The sequence below is a fragment of the Balaenoptera borealis genome (genome assembly GCF_965194805.1).
Source record: "Balaenoptera borealis genome assembly, chromosome: 9".
Lineage (NCBI taxonomy): Eukaryota > Metazoa > Chordata > Mammalia > Artiodactyla > Balaenopteridae > Balaenoptera > Balaenoptera borealis.
The window spans coordinates 109,099,536-109,114,850 of NC_138873.1; the positions used below are offsets into that span (position 1 = coordinate 109,099,536).

Consider the following 15,315-nt stretch of genomic DNA (forward strand, 5'->3'; position numbering starts at 1 on the left):
TAGCTGTGTGAGTGGATCATCTGGGAACACAATTATTGTTAATTTCATTGCACACAGTATTTTAGAGGCCAGGTTGCTTCTCTTCCTGCTTTGTGTGAATGTAAAATGATCGAGAATAGCAGGTGTGGTCAGAGCGCTGGCCTGGGACTCTGTAGACCTGGGCTCTGGGTTAGGCTTTGTTGGCTAAATGGCGGGCCATCTTCAGCAAGTTACTTAGTAGTGGCTCCTTTTTTTCCCTTAAAAATAAAAATGCCCTCAGTGTCTAGTGATATCGTAAGTTCTAAGCATATCTTTTAAGTGTCTCATTACCTTTTTGACAGTGACCTTTATTTATTAATTTCTAAAAGCATGCAGCAGTGTGCAGAGGGCCTTCTAGGCAGAAAGATAGAAAACATATGTCGTAGTTGAGAAAGTAAGGTAGTTATTGGGGGCAGTTGTATGTGCACAGGGGGTGAAGGTGAAAGTTGCGGGCAGGGGCTGGTTTGGCCTTGATCCTGCGAGGGATGGGGGATGGGGAGAGGGACAGCCTACTAGCGCTTAATGTGTTCTCAGTTGAAGAGCGACATCTAACGTTATGTTCCTTTAAGAACATAAATCTGAGGGGCTTGTTCCTGCAGTGGCCTAGGCAGTGGGTGACTAGATCTTCAGCTAAAGTAGTGGCAATGAGGTTGATTCACGGGGTAAACCTACAAAAATATTGAAGTTAGAATCACTAAGACTTCTGACAGAAGGGGCAAGAGTCCACATGACTCCTGAGCTGGGCCTTAAGCACCTAGGACGGAAGTAGTGGTTTATCCCTGGACTTCAAGTGGTATGAATTTCATAGTAAGCAGAGATGACAGAAGACTGTAATGTGAAACTTTTCCAGTTTTGTCATAACAGTGTTTACTTTTATTGCTTAAAAAAAAATAGTTCGTTCTCTGAATTTGTAACAACTAGCCAATGCTGCAACATATGAATCAAGATCTGAGAATATCTAGAAATTGTGAAAAATAGGAAAACTGGTACCTCTGATTCCACATCATCATTTAACAGTTTTAATTTTTAAATACGTGTGGTTTACTTACTTTGTTCTTAAAAACAACAATTAAAACAGAAAGAGATCGACTCCCCTAAAACACAATTTCATGAAAACTGAAGGAATGGACTCTGTATTAAATATTTCCAAAGAGTTCCTGAGACCAAAAACAGTGGCCCTTCTTTTCCAGCAGCTGGAACCCAAAAGATCTTGAAACCAGTCCTGAAAAGCTTGCTCCTATGCAAGAAATCCTGGTGGCTTTTGAGAGGAAGATAGAGAACTATTCTGGAAAGTTTCAAGTGGTAGTAGAGGTGAGTCACTGACATGAAGAATTACCAGGGACTACAATTTCTCTTTTTAATTATGAGGTTTTAAAATATATATATACGTATACACACACCCACACCCACACCCCCCACACATACACATACACACACACACACACCCACGTTCAGCTAAGGCAGTTGGAAATTTTAGTCTTTGTGTTCTAAAAATTTTAATGAATAGAAAATAGAGCGAGTAGCGCTCCCTCTCCCGCACAAAACCAAATACGTTGAAATCTGAAGAAGCAGAAACTAAGAGTTGAAATTTCAGTGATGTCATCTTCAGCAACAATAATGAAGGTAATGATACTGGGAAAACACCTGGCATGTAAATGCCATATTTATATTTTGAATGTATTTTGACTGTAAGATATTCCTGGATGGGACTTGTTAAATGTATTAATTTTATTCGATCGTAACGTCTCTGATCATCAGGAGACCCTGTTCTCTTAGTGGAGGTGGAGGGCCCTAGTGAGAGGAGGTCTCCTTGCTCTGAGTCACATGCTGCTTGGATCCCTGGCTAAGCTCCCTCTGGATGTATTTTATTTAGGAACAGTGCAGGATTAATGAAGTCCCCCTCTGACTATTTTATTGTGTTGGGGAGTGGGAAACATATGGACATGGTACAAACATCAGAGGGTACAGAAGTTGTAAAATGGGTGGTCTCCCTCCCGTTTTTGTCCCTCAGTCATCCAGTTTACCTCTGTAGGAACAACCCTATTTTTCAGTTTCTTGTATATTCTTCCTGAAATGTTTTATGCATATATACAAACATATAGGTGATACACATTTTTAGCTATTTTCGTATCCTTACACAATAATCTTTTGACCTGGGAGTAAGAGTCTTCTTCCCCACGCCGCCCCGCCCCCCGCAAGTCTGTTTCTCAGAAAATGGGTAGAAGTGTTTTAATTTACATAGTTTTTTCACTTTTTTTTCCTCCAGATTTAGCATAGACCTGTAGCATCCTTCCATGACAGGCTAATGTGTAAGATTCTATTGATTATTTTGATGTTTTGCATTTTTGCCATTGGGAATTTAGAAGATCTAATTGCCACATTGTAACCTAGTCATTTGCAACAAAGCAATTAGTCATCTCAGTCCTTTATTTTGTAGCTGTTATTCTTTTTTCCACTTATTCCATTTTTAAAAATAGCCAGTAAACCCCAAAGGGCAAGTCAGTACACACATAAAAATTTATGAAAACTATGCAGATAGCTTCCTGAAACAATCCATTAGTGTGGGTTTTCGTTTGCTCATAACTGGTTGCTGCCGAGAGAGAGAAAGTGCAGGAGACGCTCCAGGGACACTTGGGGTAGGTGCTGAGCAAGGGGGAGGGCGCACAAGGTGAAGGAGAGGGGAGGCCCAGGGGCCTGGTTGCCAAACACAGACCCTGGCCCTGGGCTGGCCTGCGCTGGGTGGGCGCGGCCTGGGACGAATAGCAGCTGCCTGCCCTGGAGCAGTGGTGTCACGTGGGTAGGTTCCCGTCCCAGGATTTTGGAAGATTAAAGAAGAAATGTGACAAATTTTATTCTCAGGAGAATGAATCCTTGAGTTGGAACTTCAGGTGGCCTGTCATTTATCTTGTCTTTTATTATTTCCTGATATTGACAATGACTTAAACTTGGGCACTCTTTGTTTCTGTATGTTCCTGTTGCCTTTTATCTTTGCATTCATTTCATGGCCCTTTTTGCCTAAAACTGTTTTCGTGTGCTGCTTAATTACCATGTTTTTCCACTGGAGATGCCCCATTGACATAAAACAATGCCTTTTTTGTTTTTTGTTTTTAAACATACACAGTAGTGTTACATAAAAATAAAATTTCCTATTAAATTTGTTTGCTTACTTATTGATAATGCCTTTAAAAAATCTATTCCCACTTTTTTTTTTTTTTAGTTTTTGGGTATGTTTATTAAATTATACAATCCAATAAATAAATGCCAATTAAAACTTTAAATTGACAACCTCAGTTCTCTTCAGTCTCTGTAAAACATTAAAAAGTTTAGAACTCTTCTAGAATGTAAGTTTTATTGTTTTTTAGTGCAAAAACTGGGACTGGGTGATATGTTGTCTACTTAGAAAGTTTCAGAAGTAGAAATGCTTCATCTGCATTAGATTGTGATGACAATGTGTTTAGCCCATAGAGGCTTTTCAGCATTTCGATTCAAACAGTATTTTTAAAAATTGAGTCTCAAGTGATGGGTGAGGCTTTGGGCAGCTGTTGTTCTGTGTACTGGGTTGTGGGGGAGAAGCTGAAAGCCCTCAGATTATGAGGACAAGGGCTTTTAATAGCGGGCTTTGGGATTCGTAAGTGTGTCCTATTATGCCATTTCCAGGTGAAGCCTGCCTTTGCGGTTATAATGGTGGTGGTTTTGGATGAAGATCATTCATCAAAAAGTACAATATAAAATTCATCTTTCTAGGACCATATAAAGTATAAAAGGAGGACAGATTGAATTTAATAGGCATGGTAAATAACATTAATTTTTAAATATGTCCTGCCTAAATGGCATTTATCATAACTGTGGAGTACACATTTCACTTATTCTTCAGTATATTAATATATTTTTCTTAAAGTAAAAATGAATGTTGACTTTGTATTTCATATATTCTCACAATGGTTTGTTTGTCAAGAATATCAATACATTTCTGCTCACTGGATGCTTGGCTTGTTTTTAAAAAATCAATTTTGAGATGAACTATAGTTTACTATGTAAATAAATATCTATTTTAAAATGTTTTTAAAACTCTGTAACTGATTCCTTGAATTACCCAGCAGGGAACCTCTTTGTGCTTGTTTCCTCATCTGTAAAATGAAAGCTGAGCCTCTAAAGCAGAGAGCCTGGTGTTGGTGAGCCCTGCGTGATATGGTCCCCAGTTCCATTGGCTGCAGCCTGAGGTGTCTAGACTGCCAGTGGCCGATGTTGGTTCTGTCAGGAGTTAAATTCTAGTGGAGACTCTTGGGCCTGTTACTTAACATCTTGCAGCTTCAGTTTCCTTTCCTGTCAAATTAGTGTAATAATATCTAAATCAGGATTTTAAAAACTTTTAAATGGCATATATATATGCAATTTATATATTATATATAATACATCTAATTTATAATACTATATTATTTATATATATTAATAAGATATTGAGGCTAATGCTTGTTACTGTAGCTGTTAGGCTGTTTCATTATTTTCTTCTGCCAATTACCAGAATTTGCTCTTAAGTCCAACAGAATAAATTTTCACGTGTCCTATAGGGCCCTTGCCTGTAGTGTCTTGACACTCTGAGGACAGCTAGTTTCTACCACACTCCTATCACCTCCCCAGAATGCCAGCTCCTGTTGTTTTTTTCTCCTCACTCTAACCATCTCCAGTGGCTGAACCAGTTTCATCTCCACTAATCCTTTCACTGAAGACTTTCCTTCCACCCTACTCTGTTCTACTTTTTAGAAACTTAGAAATTATCTGAGCTTACTAGTGTCTTCCTTCTCCTTACAAAATGATCTCTCTACATCCGTGATGTTATTGATTCCTTGTTTCCCCCAGTCCCAGCTAACAGAGACACACACACAGGCGAGCACTTGCGTCAAGTCACTTTTTGGCAGTGGTCTCCTGTAGAAATGGCTCATAATTTCACATCACTTCTCCCTTTCAGATTTTATACCTTTTTTTCCTCCTGTCTAACTGTGATGGATAACATCCCTAGAACAAAATTAAATAATTTGGTATAATGTACATGTATGCCTTGTTCTTAATTTTTTATTTTGCCAAAATAAAATATTAATGACCTATATTAAAGAGAATATTTATATAAAATGTATAGAGTCATATTCATTGAATATAAGATAATATCACTGATTGTAAGAAACACCTACATTTTATGGACTAATTAGAAAAAAATGATCACTTACAAGACACGATCAGTTGTAAGATGTATTTCTACTTCATGAATGTTATAATATGAAGAAAAATGGAACTTTGGATCAATGAGATATGGCACGTATAGCAGATACTGTTTTTAGTCTTACTAAATTTTCTGTTAAAATTTTTATGTACTCTTGTTTGTGTGTTAGAAACTTCAGGTTTTCTTATTTTTGTAGTTTCTGTGAGCTGTATCTAAGTTACTTTTTGCTTCATTGCATATATTATGCGCACTTTCTCTTGGTCTCGTTCTTTCCAGATGTTTGATGCCTTTATGATGACGTGAGTTGGTCGTCTCTACTCCTGAATTCCCACCTGCCCCCGCACAAAGATGCGGCGTCATTGAATGCTTGTGATGGAAAACGGTTTTCCTTTTTTCAGGAAGGGTTAGCTGTCCTGAAAGTTTCTCCGCTCTTCTCCCCACTCACAGGATTGTTCCCTAGGCCTCCTCACACTGACTGACTCCATGCTACTGTGCCTCATGACGCTAGTGTGCCTCGGCCTACTCTCTCCTCTCCAGAGCGAAATAGCAAAACATTTTCTTTTTTTTCAGCTTACTATCCCTTAATGGTTCCCAACCCTTTATTACTTCACTTTCTCATTATCTCTAGAGGAATGACTTCGAAATCTCGTTTACCCTGAAAGAATTCTTATGTTGAGGTTGGGTGGTGTAGGTGTCCAGAAATGGGTTTACATTAGTATTTTGCATAACTTAGAACTGTCAGTTGGGAGAAAAGTCACTGTATTTTTTTATCTGAAGGAAGAGGGTTCTGTATCCCCTTGAGGGCTACAACTCAAGGATGACATCTAGTGATCTGTTAAGCCTGGATTGTCTTCTTGGGGACGTGGGGGGGTGTGTTTAGGAAATCAGGGGAAAAAGGAATTATAAAAGCAGATCTTTCAACCAGTTAAAACATTTTAAGAAACTTAAGCTCCATGAAAATGATGTAAAATAGTGATAGAATAATGTTTTGTTTGTAAATGTTAGTTCAGTTTCTAATGTAATAGAATATCCTGGAAGTACTCTTTGGTTAGTCCTTACTCATAGATGATCCAGAAACTTAATTTAATAATCATTTCAACCAGTTTAATTATCTTATGCCTCCTTGGCAGTGGTTCTTACTGTTGGGGTTGATAGATTTTAGGGAGAGTCCTGTGAACTCCTGAACTTGTATGTAAAATTTGGCCATTAGGCACAGTGTTTTGGTAGCGAGAGGAGGATCTATAGCTGTTAGCAGAATCTTAAAGAGATTAATAACCCCAAAGAAGTGAATCCACTTCTGTTGTGTTCTAGGGCGGCCCTATTTCTGCCTAACTGCTCTCCATTGTGGCCTTGATTGTAAATCATGAAAACCTCACAGTATTTTGAAGCTCAAAACAAAGAAAATTTGATCTTGAGTTACTAGCCTTAGAAATGGCAGTGTTGTTCAAGTGGTACATTTAAAACAATAGTAATACCACGAACTGCCAGGGAATCCACTTTTAGGAAGTAGTTAGTGTAAATTAAGGTGGTATTGTAGTCATGGAAAAAGACATTAGAAAACTGCAGATCCACGTATGTTGAAGACGTGTGAAGGATTAAAACTATGCTTCTGTTTTGAACTTGAGTAATTCATTTCATAGTTGTGATTTAAATTATTTTTCTAAAGAATATATATTGGAAACGATAAATGTCTGGTGTTTGTATGTATGTGTGTATAAGAATTACTTTTTAATGTTTATATGAGTAATGAAAATATGTGATTTTTTTTTTATTATAGTGCATGCAAGATATGGGAAATACTAAAGCAAGACTACTTTATGAAGCCAATCTTCCAGAGAACTTTCGAAGACCACAGACAGATCAGTATCCTTTAACATTTCTTTATTGTGGGGTTTAAAAGAATCAGCTCATTTTTATAGTTCATATTTTAACTTTGTATTGAATATTGAGGAAGATGTGACCTTTATCATACTGTTGTTCATGAAAAATAGAAATTGATTTGCCCTGAGCTATGCTTAGTATATGGTAAGTTTTTAATAGGAATCTGGTAATACATGATCTATATAGTATTTTTATGTAATTATTATTAAGTATAAAATATTATAACTGATTCCTCTTGATTGATCTCCAACTCCTGACTGGAGCATATAGGTTGTTTATTACTTTAGACTATTATTAGAGATTTGATTTGTGAGCATCTTGAGTATTTTTGAAAAATCATTTCCAGAGACGTTTCCTTTGAATATTTATTTATTTATTTGGCTGCATCGGGTCTTCGTTGCAGCACTTGGGCTTCTCTCTAGTTGTGGCATGTGGGCTCTAGAGTGCACGGGCTCAGTAGTTGCAGCGTGCGGGCTCTCTAGTTGTGGCTCACGGGCTTAGTTGCCCCACAGCATGTGGGATCTTAGTTCCCCGACCAGGGATTGAACCCGTGTCCCCTGCATTGGAAGGCGGATTCTCAACCACTGGACCACCACGGAAGTGCCTGGAGGAATTTCCTTTGATCACCTTTATGTGGTAATTATGTTTATGTGAAGCAGTTGACAGACAAATCCCATACTTGGTGGACGTGGATGGCGGCAGGGATGTGGGGTCGTGTCACTGCTGACCTTCCGTGGGTCATAGGCTGCACGGCTCTGTCTCCTTTCACATCTGACCTAATGAATGAGGGGAATATTTTCTCACAGGCATTTCAGTCAGGATTTTTTTTTTTTCACATGTTAAAGAGAAATCGTTTGATTTTATAGGATTCCTTGAACTCATATTGAAGTTTGAGAAAAAGCTCATCAGAATAAGATTATCTAATTGATTGTAGGTATATGTGATTTTATCCAAAGGTGATTTTTGTGATTTTTGGCAATATAATGTAGTTTCTTAAAGATCAGTTGTGTAGTGGACTCCCCTGGTGATCCAGTGGTTAAGAATCTGCCTTCCAATTCAGGGGACACGGGTTCGATCCCTGGTCGGGGAACCAGGATCCCGTGTGCCGGGGTGGGGGTACAACTAGGCCCACGTGCTGCAACTACCGAGCCCACGCACCACAACTAGAGAGCCTGTGCACCACAACTACTGAGCCCGCGTGCCACTAGAGAGCCTGTGCGCCACAACTACCAAGGCTGCGTGCCACAACTACCGAGCCTGCGTGCCACAACTAGAGAGCCTGTGTGCCACAACTACTGAGCCCACATGCTGTGCAGCCCTCACGCCACAACTAGAGAGCCTGCACACCACAACTACTGAGCCCGCATGCCACAACTTGATAGAAGTCCGCATGCCACAAGGAAGAGCAGAGCCCACGCGCCACGACGAAAGATCCCACGTGCCTCAACTAAGACCCGACGCAGTCAAGTAAATAAATATTTAAAAAAAAATTATGTGTAACTTTAAAAAAAAAAAAAGAACAGTTGTATACTACCCATGTGTATACTAAAACAGTTTGTGTGATCAAACAATGAAAAAAATTGATCTTTTCTCAGAGATACAGGCCATTATATATATATTTTCATATTTGTATAGAACCTTTTGGGTTATATTCAAGAAGTTAGTATTTGTTCTGTTCTGTTTCTGCTTCCCCCACCTCCTTCCCACACATTTAGCAGTCTGATATCCCAGGCTATTTTTATTATAGCAAGATCCTAGGGTAGGAGTGGGTGGTACATTTCAGGCATAAAAAATTGTGTGAGCAGAAGTATGAAGGTGTGAGGACACTTGACATTTTAAAGTTTTGATATGACAAGATTTAAGTTTCGTGGGGCCAGTGGCAGAAGAAGCTCATTTTTCCAGATTGTGAAGGGTTTTCAGTACCATATAGAGCAGCATATAGGTAGCATATAGAGCAGTACCTCATTTCATTGGCCCAGAGGATTGAAGGATTTGAAAAGCCATGACGAGTTTTGAGGCAGGAGAAACATTAGACATTTTAGCTTCTACCACAAGGAAGATGAGTTGGAGGAGGTCGTGGAGTCACAGAGGGCACGTAGACTACTAGTACAGCCCTGAGAGGAGCAGTGATGAAGAGATGAATTACGTAGGAGACTTGAGAACAGGCAGGGGGGAATTGGGGAGATTGGAAGGGAACTGGGAAGGCAGGAGCAGTTGAATTAGGTTAAGATTGCCTTTGTTTCCAAGGAAGGCACTGCGATGACCCCAAGGTTCCTCGCTTGGCTAAGGTTCTGTGAGTGAGGTAAACTTCTTCGGGGAAGGAATTCAGTACCAGATGAAGGTGTAAGGGTTACAAGTTGAAGACAGTGAGCCATCACTTTGGGCAGAATGAGGTGTCTGTGGGACACATGCATGGAGATGCCCATCTAGAAGCTGGAAACAGGAGTCTGGACCCTAAAAGAAAGCAGGAAATGCAGTGTAGACTGGAGAGTCACTTAGCATGTAGGTGATAGGAAAATGCTTGCTAAAGTTGTGTTTACCTAGGGCAGTGGTCCCGTATTGTTTTCTTAAATAAATTTATTTATTTATTTTTGGCCTTGGGCCTTTGTTGCTGCGCGCGGGCTTTCTCATTGCGGAGAGAGGGGGCTGCTCTTCGCTGCAGTGCATGGGCACTCTTCTCATTGCGGTGGCTTCCCTTGTTGCGGAGCACGGGCTCTAGGCGTGCGGGCTTCAGTAGTTGTGGATCGCGGGCTCTAGGGCGCAGGCTCAGTCGTTGTGGCTCACGGGCCCAGTTGCTCCGTGGCATGTGGGCTCTTGCCCGACCAGGGCTAGAACCCGTGGCCCCTGCATTGGCAGGCAAATTCTTAACCACTGCACCACCAGAGAAGTCCCTGGTCCTGTATTCTTTTTTGGGGTTTTATTGAGAATCTTGGGCATGCTGTTTTCCTTCTCCTCTGGAAAGTGAGGGCGTAGGGCAGAATCCTGAGGAAGAGAGCATGGTGGAAGGAGATACCGCAGAGCAAACAAGCTGTGTTCCAGGTGGTGGTTACCACTGCTTGCCAGTCGTATTAGCTTATTCCTTTTCTGCTCCTCGCCCCCAGGCCTGAGTTAACATGTAAAATCCCTCAGATTGAAGAAGCTCCCTTGTCTGGAAGTTTGTGTGTTCGTGTGTGTTTGTTTGTGTGTGTGTGTCGGGGGTTGGTTTGGTTTGAATTGGGTTTTTTGGACTTCTCTTGAACGTTAAGAGGGTAAATTACTTGAGGTTCTTGACATTTGGGGTAGTGTCCTTTATGTGGTATGTGGTGGATGAATGTGGCTTCCAAGGGATTTAATTCATCCCCGTGATGCCGTGTTGCTTTGACAAAGCCCTGAAGGTATTCAGGGAGGACAGGACCTCAGTGTCCTCTTACACTGCCCTCTTCTGTGTACCGTTTGGTACACATTGGTAGGAATTCTGTTTCTTAAGTAATTACCATCCGTTTTATGGTGAACCTAGTAGAAATAAAGGATTAGTGAGATGGTGAGTTCTTTTTTCTGGTGTTTTTTGCTATGTCCTTAAATGTTTGGTCCTTATCTAAACATTTCAGGAGAGATGAGATTTTTGGTGTCTGGTATCAGTAAGTCCTTGACCTTTGACACAGTAAGGGTGTGGCATTGGAAACAACTGCAGTAGCTTTCCTGCTCAGCGAGGGTTCCCTGTGTGCCAAGCCCTGAGTTTGGCCCTTTATGTACATTAGCTTTCTAAATTTTCAGAGCAGCTCAGATAGAGCATAATATTTTTATTCTTGGCAGGCGAGAGGGTAGGGTTCTCAAAGAGCTGTTAAGAAACTTCCCAAAGCCTCCAGACTTTCCCTCGTGTGTAAGGACACTTGGATATTATTATACTTAATGATGATAGTCTGAGTAAAATCAGTGTTGTCATATTTGAGTCCTGGTGGATGGCTTTTAAAAATAGATAGGCTTATAGTTTGGGACTCTTTGCAGCTAAGACCATAAGGTCTAGGTGAAAATGTCAATTTTTGAGTACCTGGTGTGATTCAGGTCAGGCTCTTAGATAACGTGTGTCTTTTTGCTACTGTTAGCTCAAGCATGTCTGTTTGATTTTTCAAACTAAATGTTACTTGTAAAGCGTTTGCAAATTATGGTCGTGTTCATATGAGGTGTTGACCTCTTGCTGTTTACAGAAAGATAACCTAAGGTTGTCAGAAACTAAAGAGGGATTTTGTCTAAAGACATTTGAGATAGATGACTACTAATGATAAGAGTATAAGATGACATCTCTTGGACCATGAGACCAGCTTCTATATCTAATGTAATACTATAGTCTTCAAAAATTTTTTTACCCCCAAAAATGGTTCTGAAGAACCTAGGGGCAGGACAGGAATAAAGACGCAGACGTGGAGAATGGACTTGAGGACACGGGGAGGGGGAAGGGTAAGCTGGGACGAAGTGAGAGAGTGGCATGGACATATATATACTACCAAATGTAAAATAGATAACTAGTGGGAAGCAGCCGCATAACACCGGGAGATCAGCTCTGTGCTTTGTGACCACCTAGAGGGGTGGGATAGGGAGGGTGGGAGGGAGACGCAAGAGGGAGGAGATATGGGGATATATGTGTATGTGTAGTTGATTCACTTCGTTATAAAGCAGAAACCAACACACCATTGTAAAGCAATTTTACTCCAACAAAGATGTTAAAAATGTTTTTTACCTTAGTTATTACAGCTACGTCACTTTTATCCCTTCTTTTAATTATGAAACACTGATTTGGAGCTATTATTAGGAAGACTAGTAAGAAAACCAGTCCCCTTTTTTCTTTATTTCATCAATCATTCTAAAGCTCAGTGCTCTTTGAGAAGCCTAACATCTCTGCACTTTTACTGATTTAAATGTAGTTGTCTCATCCTTAGAGGCAAGTAAAACTCACATAATATGAGACCTCACTGCATTCTTAACAAGATTTGTTACTTCTTAAAAGCTTTGCAATTTACAAAAGTTAGGCAGAAGCTGCTGTGAAAGTGTAATTTCTCATGTGGCATGTGGTTAATTCTACGCGGCATGTATGAGTGCATGACAAGCGATAAAGCTTTACATTAAAGCTTTTCATTAGGATCTTTCGTCTTAACTGAAAACTTTAATTACCTCAGTTCCATGAGTTCTGGTGTGCACCAGAGCTAATCAGCGGTGCTTCTCCGTGGAGCTTTTGAAAATTTTACTGCTATCAGTGTTGTGTGTCTGGAACTGGAACATTTTGTTCTTGGGAATAGATATTAATTTGTATTTTAAGTAGCATCTTTAAAGAAAGGAAAAATCTTAAAATACAAATAAATACATGTGAAAAGATAAAACACATAGTGATGTGAACATTTTTCTGGACTTCTATAGTGCTTGCTGTCTGTTAGTTTTGAGGATTGGGACAATGAATGGTGCCGTGCTGACTGTTTTGTGACCAAAGGCGTGGGGTGTATTCTGGGGTATTTTGTTGTTTGTTTACTGAATCCCAAATCAGCCACCTAAACTTGCATTGTCGTTGGTATATTCCTTACCTTGATTTGCTGAAAATATTACTGTTCTATTTCTTTTTTGCGGGGAGGAGTTGTATTATTGATCTCTGTCAATAATAAGTCCTTTTGTCTCAAATGGCACCTGGAGGCTGGAAAATGAAGATAAGAATTCCCTGATCTTCAAATTTATAGGTTCTTTTGTTGCTGCTGCTCGTTTGCTCATCTGTTTAAAGTTGATGATAGGCACACCATCTTAGCCTTGACTCAGCAGTTTTCTGTTTCCTCCTCTGCTGTGGGCCCTGTGTTTAATTTAAAAGAGCTGCCTGTCAGAGCATGGTGATTGATAATAAGAGCTGAGGGTTAAACAGTAGTCACTCTGCCCGCCACTGCTCTTAGGTCTTTCCACACGCTAGTGTGTTTAATCCTGCAAAGTGAGTCGTGGTGTTATCGCCATTTTAAAGGTGAGGAAACTGACACCAAGTTATACAAAAATAAAAGCTAACTTAATTTATTGAATGCTTACTGTTTGTTAGGTACTATGCTGAGGGCTTTATCTATATTATCCCCCAAACTGTCAACAGCTTGGTAAGATATGGAGTATTATTGTCATTTTCACTACTGGTACCGGAAATGAGGGTGTGCATTGGAGACCATCTGCTTTGAGAATTAGTGCTATAGTCAGCATATAATGCAAAATTATTGTCAAATTTCCCTTGAAAATCCCTTACATTGTCTACAGTGTCAGTTTGCAGACACAGAGACCCTCTATAAATCCAACTGGGCTGTTCTTGGCCCACTAGAGTTGGAATAGAATTCAAGCATCAGTGACTACAGGCCCATGAGCCAACTCCTGTTTTTGTAAATAAAGTTTTATTAGAACATATCCATACCCATCCCTTTATCAGTTTTCTTTGGCTACTTTGGAGCTACAAATGCAGAAGTGAGTAGTTGCAACATAGACCAACTGACCCACAGAACCTAAAATATTTACTATATGGCCCTTTAAGAAAGAGTTTGCTGACCCCTGGAATAAATCAGCGTTTCTTTAGGTAAATTAACAGTGAAGAATTGGCTTGCTTTTGGGACTTTTTACAAAAATGCATGAGGACCATGTGGTACATTCTTGGCCTAAGAGGCCATGTAGGGCCTGAGAGCATCCAAGGATGTGGCATGTTCCCTGAATCACAGTTCTTCTCAGGTGACTTCACTGGGTTTTAAAAGTTCACTTTGTGGTGTGCTTTGTTTGCTTTTTAAAAAGCAATGTTTTATGTTAATAATGAGGAATATCCTAGTATGTTGTCCTGTCTTGATGCTTTAATTTTTTTATGTCCTTGAAAAACAGATCAACTTTCATCTCATATAAGTTTTTAAAATTACTTACTGCTTAGATAATTTCTGAGAGGGTTTTTTTTTTTTTAAATCATAAACAGTAACCAGACTCAGCTATATTTGAATTATTTATTTAAAATACACTAAGTATAAATTAAGATTTCACGGATTAAGATTTCACGGATATCTGTTATTTCTGAAAATTCACACAACATATCATTTCATCAGATGTTAGTATTGTTTTTCACTCCAAAAGATTGTATACTTAAAATGTTTGCCTGTTTCAAATTCGGTATTTATAAAACCATCATAGTTTTCAATATTTTAGTTTTACAATGGTGGTTAAATTATTTTATATACTTTATTTATTTATTTATTTTTAAAAAGTCATGTTGCTTGCTTTTTTTAAAAAGTTTTATTTATTTATTTATTTTTGGCTGTGTTGGGTCTTCGTTTCTGTGCGAGGGTTTTCTCCTGTTGCGGCAAGCGGGGGCCACTCTTCATCGCGGTGCGCGGGCCTCTCACCATCACGGCCTCTCTTGTTGCAGAGCACAGGCTCCAGACACGCAGGCTCAGTAATTGTGGCTCATGGGCCTAGTTGCTCCACGGCACATGGGATCTTCCCAGACCAGGGCTCGAACCCGTGTCCCCTGCATTGGCAGGCAGATTGTCCACCACTGCGCCACCAGGGAAGCCCTATATACTTTATTTTTAATCTTAATGATTAGTTTTCTAAAACTAAATTTTTTTTGGTCATAAACAACAATCTTTCTTTTGTCATAAACATTTCATAAGTGAGAGTATTAAAATCTTTCCAAGCTTTAATATGTAGTACACTTGAGGGACTTCCCTGGTGGTCCAGTGGCTAAGACTCCATGCTCCCAATACAGGGGGCCTGGGTTCGATCTCTGGTCTGGGAACTAGATCCCACGTGCATGCTGCAACTAAGAGTCGGCATGCCGCAACTAAGAGCCCGCATGCTGCAACTAAGAGCCTGCATGCCGCAGCTGAGACCCAGTGCAGCCAAAATAAATAAATATTAAAAAAATATGTAGTGCACTTTAAACTATATCCAAAATAGACTGTTGTTTCTACCTTTAAGGAGGAAAAATATCAGTGTTGTTCACCTCCCAGATATTTAAACATAAAAATTATACTTTAAGAATTTAGATTTCCAAAATTTTCTTAGTTAAGAAATAACTATATGCATATTATATGTAATATTTATACCTAGAAATAAATATAATTACAGTTTTAAAAGTAGTGTACAATTTTTTAAAACAGTAAACATATTTCCTATCATCTAGAGTGGGAATGACATCATTCTAAGTAAATTCTATTTTCTCTTCCCTGTTGTGGTGGTAA

At 39.5% G+C, this 15,315-nt stretch overlaps 1 protein-coding gene across 5 annotated transcripts in view; it reads left to right on the forward strand.

Annotated features, from left to right (window-relative positions):
- Positions 1-15,315, forward strand: part of SMAP1 (small ArfGAP 1) — a 152,777-nt gene that overhangs the window by 61,440 nt on the left and 76,022 nt on the right. For all 5 annotated transcript variants that reach the window (XM_082405088.1, XM_082405084.1, XM_082405086.1 and 2 more), the window contains one exon: positions 7,011-7,096. In XM_082405088.1, coding sequence (XP_082261214.1) covers positions 7,014-7,096 — 83 coding nt within the window. In that variant the 5' untranslated portion in view covers positions 7,011-7,013. The remainder of the gene's footprint in view (positions 1-7,010; positions 7,097-15,315) is intronic.